Below are 17800 nucleotides of genomic sequence, written 5' to 3' on the forward strand. Positions count from 1 at the left end.
AAACGTTGCATCACTGCTGGAAAGAAACCTGAGCTTTGATTAAACTCTGGGGGCAAAGTTCCATCCTACAAAACAGAATGCCTACTCTGGCCCTGGAAACCGTTTCCAACTTCAGAGCTTCAAGCACTGACACAGGCCTCCAACTGAAGTCTCCCACAACCCCCAGAAAGAGGCATGGAGGGCCTGCTTGATAACATCTTTATCCTTCCCTTTCCGTCATCAGTCTGGCTGAGAACGGAAAGGAAGGGAAAGGCTGAACCACCGTCATCACACTAAAATGTAAGGGTTGGAAGAGGCAGCCAGCCACACCAAACTATAAGCCAGCTTGGAACAAAATCAGAACGAGTAATTTAAAAAAAATTTGTGAGCCCTAGCAGCCATTGGCCGATGCCTCTGTAACATCTACCCTTCTCCAGACTTTTGGCAAAAGAACAAGTTGAAAACAAATGCTTTCAGTTTGCTTAAATGACAGCCCCTGGAAAAACCCACGGACTGATACTGCACACGGACAACAGTCGGGCTCTTCTCCCAAGGAGATCCACAAAGCACTTGGAGCCAAATGGCCCTTTTCAAGGGAGGTTAGAAAAAAACATCAAGAAAGGTAATTAAGAACGTAAAGAAAATGACAGCACAATTCCGGGACAGGATCTGCGCAAAAATTAAAAAAAAAAAAAAAAAGATGCTTAGTGAGTGTGTGCATCTGCACCCGGGCACACGTGCATGAGCAGCAGGACAGAGTCTCCAGTATTGCCTCCCCCACTCGTGTTTGTTTTGTTCGATATTAACAAATGTACGCTCCATCCACTCTTTCATGAGGTAGGGATGGATTGTAAATTCTATCCCTTATCAAAGCACTTTTTCTACAATAGGGACTGGAGCTAATTATAGTAAAATACCATCTGCATTCGATTGCACTGTACTCGAAGCTCTGTAACATTCATTTCCAGTTTGGTCATTCAGACCCAATGGCGACTTCGCATTCCAGTGTCTCTGAATAACATTAACTCATCTCGTCCTTTCCTTAAGAATACTAATCACAGCCTCTCCAAATGCCTAGGTGTCGCAGAAATGTCTCGCTGAGGTAGGAAAGCGTTCTGGAGGGCTGCGAGAAAAATCGACATGAAGCACTTGTGTGAAACGGGTAATTTGGCCCCAATATTTCATCAGAAGGACAAGACCGAGTAAGTATTAGTTAGTCCGACTGACGGCTAATTGATCTGGTTTGTATTCAACTAGACTGACTTTAAACGGGGGTATTTCGCTTGCGATTCTGAATTCATAATTGGTTCAGATGTCTCTCTCTGCTTTCCTGCGGCTACAAATTTAATTAGCACTGCGAGAAGGCAGCAGCCAATCACACGCAAGTCACAGGCGGGTCCCCACTCTGCAGACTGTTTACCTTTTCTCTCTTTCTTCTAGAGTGGCACGAAGCTTTGAGAGCAGCCCCGCCAGGAGCTTAGTAAGGTCTTGTATAAAAATGACTTGTATTTGGGAAAACTTAACAGCCACAGCCTTTGCTAAGGGAAAGTCTATCCTTCTCCTCCCTTCAAGGACACAGCGGATCGCTGGGAATGGTTTGCCCTCCGTCCCAAACAGAATGGAATACTCTGGGACTGCCTCAAAGGAACAAGCCAGGCACCTTAGATACTGCCTCCAACCCTCTGCTGCCTGATTCCCATGCCCTGCTCCGCGGCGGGCTTGCCCAGGGCAGAGGCCAGCTGGGTGGGCATCTCTGCCTTCCCGGGGGCCCAGGGCCTGGTATCCAGCATGGGCACAATTAATACTTGGGGAAGGAAAGGAAGTGCAGTCAAGTTGAATACCTTTAAATGTTTTTTGTTTTTTCGATTTTCTTATTTATTTGCTAGAGAGGAAGAGGGAGAAACAGACTCCCTGCTGAGTAGAGAGCCCGACATAGGCTCAACCTGAGCTGAAAGAAGATGCTTAACCCACTGAGCCACCCAGGTGCCCCTGAGTTTTTGGTTTTTTTGCTTTTTTTCCCTTAAAGATTTATTTATTTATTTATTTAGAGAGAAAGTGAGTGAGCGTGGAGGGGGAGGGGCAGAGGGAGAGAGAGAATCTCAAGCAGACTCCACGCTGAATGTGGAGCCCTGCACGGGACTCGATCTCACGACCCTCAAGAATTGGACACTTAACTCACTGAGCCACATCGGTGTTCCAGATACCTTTAAAAGATTTAAAATTCAGTCGCTTAAAAAAAACAACAGGTCCTGTTTCAACTCTGCTGTGGTTCTAACCATGGAGGAACAGCTTAATTCTCAGAACACCCTGTGGGAAAGGGGCCAAAAAAATGCACTGCCCCATTGTCTTCTCATTGCATCCTTCCATGGGGGGGACGGGGGCTCCCCCCTTCAGATGGCTTGCCCTTCGTTGTAACTATCTGTGCAGTCACGACTTAACAACTCTGAAGACCTGGGATGAAGAACAAGCATGTCATCCTCAGAAGACGGAGCGCACTGCTTGCGTGGACGTGAAACTGTGGAGGGTCTGCCAGCAGCTCCCTTCCTAGCTCAGAAGTTTCTTGATGCTTTGACAGAGGCTGCTGCTGTGAATCTCAGCACTACCCGCCCCCCCACTGCCACCTCGCAACTGCCAAGAATCCATGTTTCTTTGGTGACCAAGCACACAGTACCCTTCCACTCAGTTTTACACCAGCGGAAGCATTGGGTCTGCTCAGCCTTCTCCGGTTGCCCCATTCTGTCAGAGTCAGCAACTACGATCTGGCTCTGCTTCCCAGAGGGAAAAAAATTATACCAGCCCCTTTGAAAAACATTCCTTCCAGTTCCATGGTGTGAACGCACGTAGGTATAGGTATAATCATAGCCCCCTAGGACCAGGTGAGCTGAGGTACATAAAAATGCTCCAGCACACAGTAGTCCCTCAATAAACATCAGACTCTTTTCCCAGCTAGGAAGAAGTAAGGGGATTAGCATAATGCTTTGTATCTATTTCCTTCTATCTATTCATCTATCCGTTCATCCACCTGCCTATAAAATCAATTCAGAAATATATACAAGACACGCCTGCCTGTCACAGCCCAGTTACACGAACGAGCTCCACGAGGACCACCTTCTCACGTGCTCCAAATCAGATCACCACAAAGTGACACTCTGGAGAAGGGTGTTTCAGGTGCTGTGCTCAGGGATAAACCGTCTCTCCAGCTGCCCACCCCCAGCCCTCAGCTCAGCCACTACAAAAGGAGCCCACGACCGTCCACGAGGGTAGCCTGGGACGACACCAAGAACTCATTTCTCCATGGAAACTTTATTACAAATATTCTGTGGGAAAAAAGAAATAGTATCATGTGTCGGCTTGGAAGCCCAAAGTAACATTTAGCAGCACATTGCTTTTCAGAGATGGTGATTTCCATGTTTGAAAACTATGATGTACCAATGGCCTCATTTCTTTGTTGGGGCTGCTACTACTTCTCTTGCGAACTTCACCTTCCCTCCTAGCACTCATCACCCTAGGACAGATCACATATTTTTCTACTTCCTGCTTCATTTTCTGTCAGCCTGATCACCTGCTCCAAGGGCACCAACTAGGGCCACAGCCTGACCCGTGGCTGTTTATCCCAATGTCACCTGCTGAATGAAAGGAAGTCCTCCAAAGCTAACTCGACCATCTTGAATTTTTTTTTTTAATTTTTTTTTAAGATTTTATTTATTTATTTGACAGAGAGAGATCACAAGTAGGCAGAGAGGCAGGCAGAGAGAGAGGAGGAAGCAGGCTCCCTGCTGAGCAGAGAGCCCGATGTGGGACTCGATCCCAGGACCCTGAGATCATGACCTGAGCAGAAGGCAGCGGCTTAACCCACTGAGCCACCCAGGCGCCCCCATCTTGAATTTTTAAGCTTCCAGAGGATCTGATCTGCTGGCTGGCACTTGTGGAACACTAGTATCAACCCTATGCAGAGAGGACGTACTGTACTTAATGACCCAATAAATATGGATTCTATGAAAACAAATTGTTAGCCTCTTTGAAAATTATATTTGCTCTAATCTCAAAGATCACACGCATTTTTTAGGGGAAAACAGTTATATTTACTGCCCGAGTTTTTAAATTCATGGTAACCATTAAGACACAGGCTATGACAACCACAAAAACATCCATCGGCCCAATCTCTAATTTCATTAATAAAATACTAGGTTCGGTTGCCTAGTCTTTGTGCTCTGCTGGGTCATATTCATATACTTATCTCCTCTGATTACTCTGTGTTTTGTTGATTTTTTTAAAGATTTAAAATATCAATAGATCTATACCCATTTGATTGTTGCCTTGAACTGAAGTCCAGAGTCGAAATCTCCGGTCGGACAAGAAGCCAGATCTTTCGAGCATTCAGACAGTCTAATGTGTTGCTGCACATCTGTCTTGCTTTATTCAAAGCAGATAAGAGAAACTAACGACTATGTAGCATCACGTTAAAAATCAAGACTTAGTTATTTTTAGAACCATAGACCCAAACAAAAAGCAAACAACATTCCAGGCCTTAGGAAAGGGTCCTGTCCGGGGAGCCAAGATCTGTACCTGGGGGTCCATTCTGAGGAAGGTATGAGGGCCTCTGCTACTCAAGGTCGATCTTTTAAAGGTTTTGCTGTGAAAAAAATGGTAGTAATCTTCCAGGTTTCCAATCTGCAAAACAAGAAGCAGGATATTATCAGTTAATAGTCTTTTAAAAAATTTTTTTAATGTTTTTAAAAGCTTTTAATTATTTATTTAAAAGAGAGCACATGAGCAGGGGGTGGGGTAGCAGGGGAGGCAGAAGCAGCCTCCTTGCTGAGCAGAAAGCTGATGCAGAGCTCAACCCCAGGTCCCTGAGATCATGACCTGAGCCAATGGTAGACACTTAATCAGCTGAGCCACTCAGGTGCCCCTAATTAATACAGTCTTATAACCAGCTTCAAAAATCCTCCATCCCACAAAAATCTTCCCCTTCTCTGGGTGACTCATTCTGCTCCCAAAGAAAACATATGCTCCATTATGTTTCCCCACTCATCTCTTTGGCCTATACTCAGTGTTTACAAACACAAAGGTGGATTTAGATAACCCCTTTTGGGATAAACAATGCAGGGCAGTATTTCCAATGAAGTACACACTTCTCCAAGTCCTATGGTGAGTTCATAGCGTTTAAAATGTGTACTTTCTTGGCCAAGGTTTGTAGACAAGAATTAATGTTCATTTAGGGTCAAGCATCCCTGAAGTAGCTAAGTTAGTGTCAAGTCAAGCCTGCACCAAAATACTCATTTATAAACAAACTCCGTCCTCCCCACCCCACGGGTAAACTGAAATATCTAAGAATGAACGGTTGCTCCCAAACGCAACAAGGGAGCCAAAGGAAACACGCGGGTCCATCTGCATGGGGATTGTGAAAAGGTCAGATGAGAACATCCAAACCCCCAGGGTGTCCCAATTTTCTGCCAGGGGTGGTTTGCCGAGACAGATTCCAGCTTGAGGGCTGGACAGAACCAAGAGAAGCAATGGATGTGGCCTTCAGGACAGCTGGGCCCTCGTGCCTCAGTGACCCTTGAGTATCAGGACATTGTTCTCGGAAGACCTGTTCTTTTTCGGGCTTACCCTGGTTGTTGGAACTAGCCTGTTGGTCACCGTCTTTGAAAGCAGAGCTTTTTAAACGAGGCTGGACGGAACATTACACAGACTTCCGAGTTGCCTTTCTCAGCCTAAGCCATCCTAGTTTCTTTTCCAGATTCTGGTCAAAGGGCAAATTTCGGGCAATTTGTACTCTAGAGTGGCACATACGTGGTGCTTCTGAGATGAACCTGGTTCAAACCTGTCCTCCCCCAACCTTCACCAGCACTGGCCATGTGAGCTTGGGTAAAGGCATTCGTCCCCCTTGAATCTTGACTCCTGCTGTGTAAAATGGGGATGAAACAGCCTAACCACTGGAGTTTAGAATCACTAAAGTCTGCGCATCTCACAAGCACCCTTGGCTATACCCACCCCACTCAAGCCACTGTGTCTGCTGCAACCTGACCCCATGCGGGTTGGCCAGCCCGGGGAGAGACCCGGAGGGATGTGGATGCTCTGAGTGGCCATCTCCACATCTTTCCACAAGGCCAGAGTCCTCCAGCACTTCCGCCCTCATTTCCAGCCCTCCCGGGCAGCCTGGCTCCCTCTTGTTCCCAAGTGGCAGAAGATAGCCCTTTGTCCTTGAAATAAAAATCCTCTTTTTACACTTAAGCTTGCTCCCATGTGTTCCTGTCACTTACGACTATGGAACATGGAACACTATGACAGTCGTGAGGATTAAATAGGTTATCATCTCCATTGTACCTAGAACCTGGTGGGTCTCAACCAGCGCTGGCTGGTATGGGGAGCTGGGTGGGAATCTCTGGCTGGCTCTTCTCCATGGCAACTGGAGACTGGGACCAGCCAAATCTGCATCTGCATTCCAACTCGAACCCCTCCTGCGGAATGACCTGGGCATAAGACCCTCTTAGGGTCTTAGTTTCCTCGTGAAAACAGTAACTACTGCCTTGAAGGGCTGTTCTAAGACTTCAATGACATAAATCTAGAAAGTGCTAGCAGACTTCCCAGCAGGTAGCAAGTGTTCAGTAAATGGTTTTCCCGCAATGCACGTTCTCATTTCGTTTTCTACCTCGAGGCATTTTTTTTCGGTGATCATAAACATCATGATTTTGGCCCTGTTTGGCACAAAAGCACTTCTATTTCTCCTACAGATAATTCACCTCACTCACTTCTTCAACCAAGTTAATTGCCATATATGTCCAAGGCTCCTCCTCATGCACGCCAGAGCTGTGATTTAGAACCAGAAGCAATAATGGAGTCTTACCTTCGAGCTGTATTTAATCAGCCTGTTTGCTTCTAAGCTGCCTCCATCCCTGGGAAATGTTTCACAACTTCTGGTCTTTTAACTCCAGGCATTCAAGTCAATTCCCATTCAGGGAAGTGGAGAAACTCAGGGGTGAATCAAATTTGCTGGCAAAGGGATGGATGGCTTGCAGAGCTGCTGACCCTAAGCAAAGCCCTCTCGGGGCGGCACCTGGCCTTCGGGCAATGGGGCCAGACCAGAGGCAGCCAACTCCGAGGCTAGCCAGCTCCCTGCCTCTGAGCCACTGTGACCACCCTTAGCAACAGCTCCAAGGGTCTGAGCTAACGGGAGCCGTTCTGCTTGAGCAATCCTTTGGAAGGAGAGATGCTCCCCCCATATTACTGACCAGCCCAAGTGGCAGCAGTGACCAAGGCCACATCTGCTTGGAAACTTATGTCCAGCCCAACATGGGGGCTGAGGGTCTGGGAAGGACCACTCCCAATGCAGAGAAAAAGGGGATGCCAGCCAAGGCTGTCCTCCTGCCCCTACAAAGCTAGCCGCAGAAGAAAGTGGACTGTGTTTCAGAAAAAGAAAAAAAAAAGGCAAGGGGGTCAGGACATTGGGTGCTCATAAATCTGAAAGCAGCTGAGGGGTCCCTCTCTGATTCTGGGTGCCTCTGTCCACCCTCTGGGTCCTTACAGAGCATGGTTGAGGGAGTGGGGAACAGCCATATTCCTTCCTCACAACCAAAGACTCAAGGTCAGATAGTGTAATTCAAGGCCGTGTGGGACAGTAAGTGTCACCTGTTACTGGGATTATCATGAGGGGAGGAAGAAGAGCCCAGATCCTCAGAAGGGAATCTTGACACCGTGAGAGCCTTCACTCCCTAGGGCGCGTGCCCTGTCTGCAGACCAGATTAACGCGATGCCCCCAAGGTAGGGCTACAAGTGTCCTCCCAAAGCCTGTAGAGATGCTGTGGTTAATAAAATACCAATTCATTCGGAGTATAGAGCGGAAGCCCATGGGCCAAATCTGGTCTACCTTCTATTTATCTTATTTTGGGGGGGCAGTAAAATACACATTCCGTTGACCACGTTTTAACAATTTTTAAGCATGCAGGCAGCTGAGTGCTGCTGAGTACGTCCACAGGGGGTGTGGCCACCATCACCATCGGTCTCCAGAACTTTCTCATCTTCCCAGACTGAACCGGCACCCATGTCACTAACTTAATTCCCGCTCCCCGCCATTCTAATTTCTAATAGCTTGAGACAGCTCGTACGAGTAGAGCCGTCTGAGCTTTTGTGACCGGCTTATTTCCCTAAATGTGATATGCTCAAGGCTCATGACAAGGCTCGTGACATTTGTCATTATTTTATTTTATTTTATTTTAATTTTATTTTATTTTTATTTTATTTATTTGACAGAGAGACAGAAAAAGAGGGAACAAAAGAAGGGGGTTGCAAGAGAGAAAAGCAGGCTTCTTGATGAGCAGGGAGCCCGATGCGGGGCTTGATCCCAGGAACCTGGGATCATGACTGGAGCCGAAGGCAGACGCTTAATGACTAAGCCACCCAGGTGTCCCCTTTTTCCTTTTTAAGGCTGACTAATATTCCCTTGTCTGGGTGCACCACATTCTGCATATCCGTTTCATCCATTAATGGGCACATGGATTGCTTCCTCCCTTCGGCTATCATGAATAATGCTGCTATGAATATCGGCATGCAAAGATGTGTTCATGACCCTGCTTTCAGTACTTTGGGCCATATATACGCCTTGTGTTTTTAATCAGTCAAACTTCACTGGAGCACAGCCACACCCATTCACTGACCCACTGCCCGTGACCACTATCATATTAAGATGGCAGAATTGTGGAGTAGCTACCGAGACCCTCTGGCCCCCAGGCATAAAACATTTCACACGGAGACTTTACAGAAAAAGTCTGCCAACCTATGATCTAGAGCATTTGCTGCTGGGCGTATTTTGGGAGTCCAGTAAAGGCTCTGATGATGAGCATGGCTTCTCCATAGGTGGGGGACCACCTGGCCACATGCTGAGGGGCTCTGCTTAGACACACAGGCACAGCTGCTGTCCCCCTACCAGCAGCACCTCATTTGGTCACTGAGCTGACCTTTCTCCAGGTACCCTCCTTGTCTGATGACCCAGGAGGTCTCTCTCATCTGTCTGACTCACGTTCTACTGCCCTCTGCCATGGCCCTCCCCTGGCATAGGGCAGGGGTCAGGAATATGAGGTTTTCATCTCAGGCAGAAGGTCAGAAAGGATCAAGGGGTGACACAGCAGGAGATGGGTGCACCTGACTGCCCAGCGAAAGTCATCTCGGCTTGGCTGATGCAGCATTTACCGTATAACTGTTTCTTCCTCCCTCCTCCTCCCCATCCCATCGAAGTCCTTCTCTGGTCCTCAGCTCCCCTGCCACAGCAGGGTTGACCCCAAGGCTGCCCCTCCCAACTCGGAGAGTTGCTCCTTAAGATTTCTGGGTGCCTACAGGAGCTAAGAGGGCAGGATGGCTGGGAAGCCCCCATTTTCCCAACCAAGCACGAATCAGGCCTGACCCTGCTGAGCTGCCGGAATCAGATGAGATCGGGCACATTCAGGATGGGGGGGTTGTGGACTGGAAAGCCCCCCCTCTCAAGCAGGGTCACTGGGGACATGGTCACCGGCCTGGTTCAACATGAAGGACACCTGATTGTTCTGTGGCCCTGACCTACAGATAAGGGTATGGGAAAGAACCACAGGCACGGCTCCATTTTACAGATGGAAAAACAGGCCCAGGGAATGAAGCCCAATCATTATCCTCAATAACCAGCAATTTCCCCTCGCAGCCCATAGATCGGTAAGTGAACAGATCTGAAACCAAATGACCTCAAGATACACAAACTGGGGTTTAGAACAATTACAACACTTCCGATACACCTTCAAGGGTCAAAATGGCAAGAGCGAGAATCCTAAGAATGAACAGAAAAATAGGGGCAGCATAGACTTTTTTTTTTTAAGATTTTATTTATTTATTGGACAGAGAGAGAGATCACAAGTAGGCAGAGAGGCAGGCAGAGAGAGAGGGGGAAGCAGGATCCCTGCTGAGCAGAGAGCCCGATGTGGGGCTCGATCCCAGGACCCTGAGATCATGACCTGAGCCGAAGGCAGAAGCTTTAACCCACTGAGCCACCCAGGTGCCCCAGCACAAACTTTTTTTTAATCCAAGGTAATCTCCTCAGTGAGGGAATATCCTTATTTTGATTTGATTTCTGCACTGGGAGTCCGTAGCTCATCTTCTCGTCTTGGCAGGCCTGGCCATCCCACGCTGCCAAGCCGTGCTATGGCCCAGGGCAGTGTTTATGCCAGAACTTCCACGCTCCCGTGATCACCGCTAACGTGCTCTGTGATCAAATCCTGAGCCAGGATGGAAGCAGGCTGCCTTGATGAACACGGAGTGCAGGGGCTCCCAAGGAATATCACTGTTTGAGGGCCCTGGCGGACCCCCCTTCGTTCCCCAACTTGAGAACGGAAGAGAAACTCTTCCCCCAGCATCCTAGGCTCAGCTCTGAGCCCTTCCAGACCCTCAACCGGCTCTCCATCAATGAAGATGATCTCTAGTCGACAAGGGGTCTTTTCTATTTTCCAAGGCATAACATAAAATTTCCATAAGTGCCTTTTCTCTTCCTTGTCCGTGTATTTTCACGATGCCTTAATTAGAGCCAGTCCCTGAGTGCCCCATCCAAGAAAATGACAGTCTGCTGAATATGGAACGCTCATGTCTCTTTACTCAACAGTGATATGTAATTATACACATTAGTTGATAAAATTGGTAACATCATTAAAACATCATTAAAAACCCTGCTAAATGTTCTGGGCCAGAACACTGCAAGAAATGAGATCAAAGAACCCACAGCGACAAGAGTGGAGCATGGTGTGCTCACTTCGGCAGCTCATATACTAAAAAAAAAGAGTGGAGCATGGTTTCTCCTAGCAGGGTACTCCATTAGACTTAAAAAATAAATCTAGATAATGTATGCATACGGTACAAAATATGGACAACACAAAGGTGCAGAGAGTTCGCAGGGAACGGCAAGTCTCCCTCCTTCTCCTGCCTCCCAGCCACTGGGGGTCCCCGACTTTTACCGGGTGTCCCCCGACTCACAGCAGGAGCTGCTGACCCTGCTGAGCGCTCCCTGCGTCCCAGGCAGGAAGCTCACAGTTTCGATGCATTCCCCTGTTTGATTCTCACAACAGCCCTATGCCATAGATGCTGTAATTATCCTCACCTTGCATTTGGGGAAACTGAGGCACCACGTGGTTAAGGAAGACCGCATCTTTGAAAGTAGCACCGTCAGAACTGAGCTCAGAGTTCACACTCACAACCATCACCCCTTTGCCTCTTGACACATTTCCGGCAGCAGTGGCCATGGGGGACCCACTTGCCTTGGTTCTCATTCCTAGCAGCAGGTTTGTTCACACAGGGCCAAACAATTCAACCAGCGTCCACTGTCCTTCATTTCAAGGACATGGAATTTCAAAGACATTTCAAGGAATATTATATTCCAGGCATGTATCCATCCTGTTACGCCCATACGTGAGTGTAAGTGTGCATACGTACATGTGGATATGTGTGCTTATGTATTTCTACAGGCATTTTTAAAAAGATTTTATTTATTTATTTGACAGAGATCACAAGTAGGCAGAGAGGCAGGCAGAGAGAGAGGGAAGCAGGCTCCCTGCTGAGCAGAGAGCCCGAAGTGGGGCTCGATCCCAGGGCCCTGGTATCGTGACCTGAGCTGAAGGCGGAGGCTTTAACCTACTGAACCACCCCATTGCTCCTCTATGAGCATTTATGTATTTGAATGTGAGTCCATGTATATATGTATTCAAATGTGCACACATATGCATGTACATGTATGTGAATATGAGTGTGTACATACGTATGTATCCAGGTGTGTGTGTGTGTGTGTGTGTACGTATATGGATGTAGGAGTGTGTATGCTTGTGTATGGGTATACAATTGTGTGGGTGTGTGTATGTAAGATTCCCCAGTAAACGGCTCTGAAACACAACAATGAAAGTCTTCGGTTTTCCCACAGCCCTTACAGCCACGTGGACTTCCGAGCCCACTGCTAACTGCCCTAATTCAGAAGTCCTGGGTCTGGGTCTGTGGCCACCACCTTGGTCAGAATCAGCTGACAGCCTGAGCACAGCAGCCGAGGCCCAGCCCCCTGCCTGTCCCCATCTCCCCACCAGATGAAGTTTCCAGTTCTCGGGGTTCCATCTGCCGCTGCACATGTGAGTTCTGAAACCTCTCCTGGGAGACACGGGGATGTAGCCAAGGACTACAAGGACACGTCCAAGGACTGTGTCAAACCCTTTTCCAGAAGGCCTCGCCTCCCTTGCCCGGCCAATCCCCACCGGCCTTCCAGACTCGGCGGAGCGCCGGCTCCTCTGCAAAGCCGGTCCCACCCACATGGGTCCCGAGCACCTGCGCTCTATAGTCTGAGTGCTTGGGGGCCCAGGCCCAGATCCTGGCCATCTTCATCTCCTTGCTCCTGGCAGGGTGTGAGGAGGGCAGCCCCAGTGATGTGCGGGTCCCAGATGACTCAATGAGAGCAGCCACCCTGGGCTCAGGGTCTTCTGTCCCACCCCACCCCGGCTGCCACCTCCTTCCAGATCTGCTCCTCCTCCCGAGGAGTCCCTTATCTTGCTGAATGGCATCATTTCTCCATGTGTGTCCAGGACCACCGAGCCCTCTGCAGGTAACCTGTTGAAAGGTTCTCAAGCCTGGCTGAACGCCATTGCCCTACTTGGGCCATGTACATACGTTACCCATTGCCCTAGGTCCCTGGCGTCTGACTCTCTTCCTCCCCATTACACTGCCATTCCCAGCCCAGTTCTGCCTCCTCTCAGTGGAGGAAGCCTCGGTCCTTCACGGGGCAAATAAAGATCTCCACCCCTGGGCCACGCTGCCTCTCTGGCCACAGGCTGGGCCCTGCTGGCATCACCTCTGTCCTGCTGTAAGGGACTCTGCTGTCACCTGCTGTTTCACACCTCTGAGCTGGCTTCTCCCAGCCCCTTCACACTCTTCACACATCAGAGGATGTTTTCAACCATCCTCTGAGCTATTGCTGCCTCCAGGAAGCCCTCCTAGGCCTCCCAGGCTCAGGCCTTCCCTGGTTGCAGAAGGTTGTCCACCTTCCCTCCATCCCTCCCCTGTAAGCTCTCAAAGGCAGTTTTGTCTATAAAACCTCAGAACGCTGGCAATGTCAGGAGGGTGGCAGGAACTAAAAAAATGTTCGGTGAAATTAACAGACTTCAAGTGACACTGGAAGGACACACACATCTTCCCCTTTCCCCCTACATACAGTTGTCCACCGTGGCCCTGGGGCCAACTAAGATCCCATGCCTCCCAGCCATGAGACTGCTGTCTTGTCATTAGGGCTCTCTCTAGCCCCCCTCCCAGGACAGTCCTGAGGCTGTGAGTCAGGCAGACCATCTACCAGCTGTGTGACCTGGGCCGGGCCTCATCTAAGCTCCCACAGGTGCAGGCAGAGAGGGGCGGGCCATGCAGGACTCTGCACTCCATCCAAGTGGCCTGCCCCCTTCATTCATGGCGAGCTAACTGGCCTCAGAGAGGAAGCCTCTCGAGGACTACAGGTGGGATGAGGGTAAACATCTTGCAAAGCCAAACAAGGAAGGGGCAGAAGCCAAGTGTCATGGGGGAGAGGCCTGGGTTGGGGATGTTTACAGGAAGAGCTTCTCGTGTCCTGTTTTCTTTTCTTTCCCCTGTAAATCTGAGTGTATCTAGCTTCAAATCACCACTTATAGAGGGCAGGTGTGAGGTCCGAGGGATCTGCAGTCGCCGGCAGCGAGGAGAGGCACGCTGCCTTCTTGAAGAGAAGAACAACCTATGACCGTCATTCTTTGCAGCTCCTAAGGCATGCTGTAGAGCCCCATCTAATATATTACATTTGATCTGCAGCAAGTCACTGAAGAGCACGCCAAATCCACCCCAAATGACATCGGATTATTCCGAAGCTCCACCCGCCCACTCGGCCCTCCAGTGAACGTGACCTCAGACGCAGGTGCAGTTCCCTAAGTCCTCAAGTCAGCAAGCTGGGCTGGGGGGTGGGGGGTTGACTAAGTGCGTGCTTTGGTCAGTGCACAAAAATGCCACCCCACCTCCCCAGGCTCCCACGGTTAAATCCGCCTCTCGGGAACAGCTGATAAGCCACCACGAGATGTCACAATTCAAGGTCTCAGAAATGAATGGGCTGCAGAGGAGATTTCTGACTTTGCAAAAAGGACAAAAAAAAGCAAAACAACAACAAAAAAACCTCTTCACTTTATCACTCCCAAAGCCTGCCCTTGGCTGGAAACAGATGTTCCAAGCCCCGTCCTCTCGCCACTGCCACGTGCCGGCTTCTGGCGCTGCTGGGCTTCCCGGCCAGCATCTTCTGGGGGAGCCTTTGGCTTTGGGGAGAAGGGTCTATGTTTCAAAGTCACAGGTGTCAGAGTTCAGTTATATAATATTACTGATCTCCCTTGGTCTACTTAAGGAAAAGGTAACTAATGAGAGCCTATAAAAACCTACACATGAAATTAACTCTGCCTTGCTCTGGTGACTCCTACCTGAGGAAAGTTATAAATATAGATGGCCACTGAGCCTATGTTTAGCCCTGAGTTACCTGGTATTTATAATTAAGGAAGTCCGGAGAGGGAGAATGAACATTTTGTTGTTATTTTTTAAGCATTAAAAAACAACAACAACAACAAAAAAAAAGCCTGCTTCCCATTTCAGTCACATAATACACATAGCGACATTTTGTTACTGCAATAATTACAATTCTGACCCAAGTTAAGATTGTTGCACAATTTCCCAGTCACCTAAAATTGCTTTCTTCAACACACATGCACGCAGATCCTGCAATTAAGCCGCTCAACTTCCTACAAATTCCTGAAAAATCATTAATTTTTACTTAGCAACCTTCATTTATTCTCTTCCCTAAAGTTGCCAAATGAAACAGTCTGGCCTCCTATGAGAAAGTCAGATTTATACACCTCAACCTCTACCTGTAGCATCCACAAAGAGCCATCTGAAAAACTCTGCAATCTTGACTCTGAAGATCTTCTTTTTAAACCATTTCCTAGTTAAAGGTTTCTTTACAGCTGTCTGGAATTAGTCATTTTACCAGATTTCTGAGCCCAACCCTCCTTTTGTATTTATTTTTTGCTTCATTTTGACTGAAAAATAGAAAGTCAGATTCCTGCTCCTAAAAAAAATTCAATCCTAAAGCCATGAGGGGCACAGTATAGCTTCGGGTGCGTGTGGGGAAGGCATGGAGAGAGACTTGGGGTGGCCCAGAGCGAGGGTTGGAGGAGGAGGGAAGGTGTCCACGCTGGGAGGGGGCAGCCCAGGCTGGGTGTCAGAGCCCAAGTTGGAGAGAAGCACATCTACACGGTGAGATGTAGGCAGAACACATGTGTCCTGGTTACCCACCAGGAGAAGGATCAAATACAGTTAACACACTGGGGCAATGAGAGCATTTTCTCACTCTTGGAGAAGAAAACTGGAAAGAACTCCATGGTGTGGGATTGGAATTGAATAGCCATGTGAATTTAGTTTTCAAGCTAGATAGACAGACAGACAGACACATGCCCATCTCTCCTTGCTGGACAGGCCTCGAGCAGCAAACAGCCCCCAACAGCAGTGAACACACCTAGAGCCCGGGTCTTGGCTTCTAAATACCATTTTGTCCTAAAAGGAACTGGGGCTTTATGGAGAAACAGCAGACTCAAGAGTCAGGGCAAGGAAAGTGCTAGAAGAATCTCTAGTACCATGTTTTGGCAAGAGAACGAGAAACAGGTCAAAGAACTCTGGAGATGTATCCCCAGTATGCAGGAGCCAAACTTGAAAGGTATCCACAGGCCAAACCAGGGACGAGCTGAGAATCAAAATAAATAATCGCTCTGGTAGGTTACAGCCCAAGAATAAAATAGGAAACCATGAGTCCGTACAGATTCACTGAACAACAAAACCCAAGCTTTATACGAATTGGCTATTTTTACATAGTCTCAAAGTACCTCTCCGCAAAATATTTACTGATCTATAAAGGGGAAAAGAGAAACCTGACAGGCGGACAAAGCCCCTTAACCGGGTGATCAGCAAGCACGCCACCAGCAACGAGGCAAACTGAAATGGGGGCCATGGGGTCGGACACGGTGGACCAAAGTGCAGAACCCAGACGTCACCATGAGCCAACAGCAGACAAATCCCCAATGGAGGGAACTTCCGCAATATAACTGGCCTGACCCTGGCAAGTGTCAAGGTCACAAAAGTCAAGAGAACGTTGAGGAACCCTTCTAGACCCTGAGACAATTAGGAACAGTGCTGCGTGAAGCCATCCTGGAGCCTGAGGCCAAGGAAAAGTCAGTAATGCTGAGCCCAGCTTTCTTTAAATTTTTGACTTTTTGCTCACTGCAGATTTTATTAATTTCAAGTTTTAAGACATTGCATTAAAATGTTATTTACCTTGACTACTGAATTTTCTTCTGGCATCCATCCCTTAGGCTTTGTGCCGCAGGTGAGTACCTGCCCCCTCCTTACCCTGGGCCTGACCCCACGATAGAGCCCTGACAGCTGTGTGTAACCCATGACTCCAAACGGGACCCTTTCCTTTGAAGATCACTGTTGGGCAGTTGGCAATAGTGATGGAGGCATGAGGTACCATCCACAAGCTCCTGGCTTCCACAGTGTCACAGCTCTGTAGAGACCAGCCCTGTTTGTGAAGAGCAATGAGGGGTGACGTGGTCAGCTCAGTGATGTACTCTCCAGTGGGGGTGTAGACTACACTCCCCGCTCTTTCTGAGAACTTGTGATTAAGGGATCTTTTAAAAAGAATATTTTAATCGCAATATAAGGAAACTAGAACACCCCCCCACACACCTGCTCCCAAATAAAGCCTAAAGAACTTAGAGTCTAGAATTGAAGATAAAACCTGAGTGACTTCAACAACCGTCTCTTCGGTGAACTGGTCCTTGGAACCAGGCCTTCCTCCCTCCCATGAGAGGAGAACCCATCCGGCCCACAACTAGTTTGCAAAAGAGACAAGAGGCCATTGGGGTTTATTTCCGGGGAAGATGACCACTGGGGTTGGGAGGCTGCTTGAGGCCTGGCTCTGCCCCCCCTGGGCTGCCCTCTACGTGTCCGGGGCCCAGCTCCTCACCCCAGCCGCCAAGGTTGCTCCCCACCACCTGTGTGGCAATCTGATAGTGAGGACAGGCTCGTGCCATGTGTCCTTGCAGCCTGCTAACTGCTCTGTGACGTGTTTGGTCTCCAGTTGGGAGAGGTACTCTCCATGCCCACAGGACCCAGGCAGGGACCCCATGACAGGGAGGAGGTAGGTAGGTGGAAACTCAGGGGACCCAGTTCTGCCAGATCTCCTGAATACTTCTAGAGAAGCTAATACTCGAATTCTACAAGAGCTCTCCCAAGTTTTTAATATCGAAAATTAATTTCAAAACGTTAACACCACTGGGCAGCCTACAGGCTGCAGGGATCCCGTGGTCCCTGCAATAGAGAGACCCAGACCTCTGGCCCAGACTTCCCTCACTCTAGGAGGCCTGCTGCTTACTTTTGTGTTTCTGAGTATGTGAGACATAAGGGCATGGCCTTACTGTCAGAAAGTCTCACCTAGAAAATGCACCAGGGTCATGCTCAGATTTGCTCTTAGCAAAAAGCATTGTGGCTTGTGAATGGAGCAAAGGATGCCTGTGACCTTCAGCACCAACGGTCATGACCAGCACACCTGGCACTGCTTACACCAAAGACCCAAAAGCAAAGTGACACTAAGCACCCAAGAAAACCAGCTGGAGTACCTCTGGGCATCTCCAGAAAGAGAGGCCAGCACTGGGCTGTCATTTGGGGCTGCTTAACTGAGGAAGGTCAGAAGGCTGCATGGGGGGTGGGGGAGGTCGGAAGGTGGGGGTGG

General features: G+C 48.7%; 1 protein-coding gene across 3 annotated transcripts in view; it reads right to left on the reverse strand.

Moving 5' to 3' along the window:
• Nucleotides 1–17800, reverse strand: part of PCSK6 (proprotein convertase subtilisin/kexin type 6) — a 180593-nt gene that overhangs the window by 128571 nt on the left and 34222 nt on the right. For 2 of the 3 annotated variants that reach the window (XM_059371683.1, XM_059371682.1), the window contains exon 2: nucleotides 4546–4650. In XM_059371683.1, the coding sequence (XP_059227666.1) occupies nucleotides 4546–4650 (105 nt within the window). Of the gene's footprint in view, nucleotides 1–4545; nucleotides 4651–17800 lie in introns of those variants that run through there. The other variant, XM_059371684.1, reaches the window with a different exon arrangement.

Source organism: Mustela nigripes, chromosome 13, assembly GCF_022355385.1.
Source record: "Mustela nigripes isolate SB6536 chromosome 13, MUSNIG.SB6536, whole genome shotgun sequence".
NCBI lineage: Eukaryota > Metazoa > Chordata > Mammalia > Carnivora > Mustelidae > Mustela > Mustela nigripes.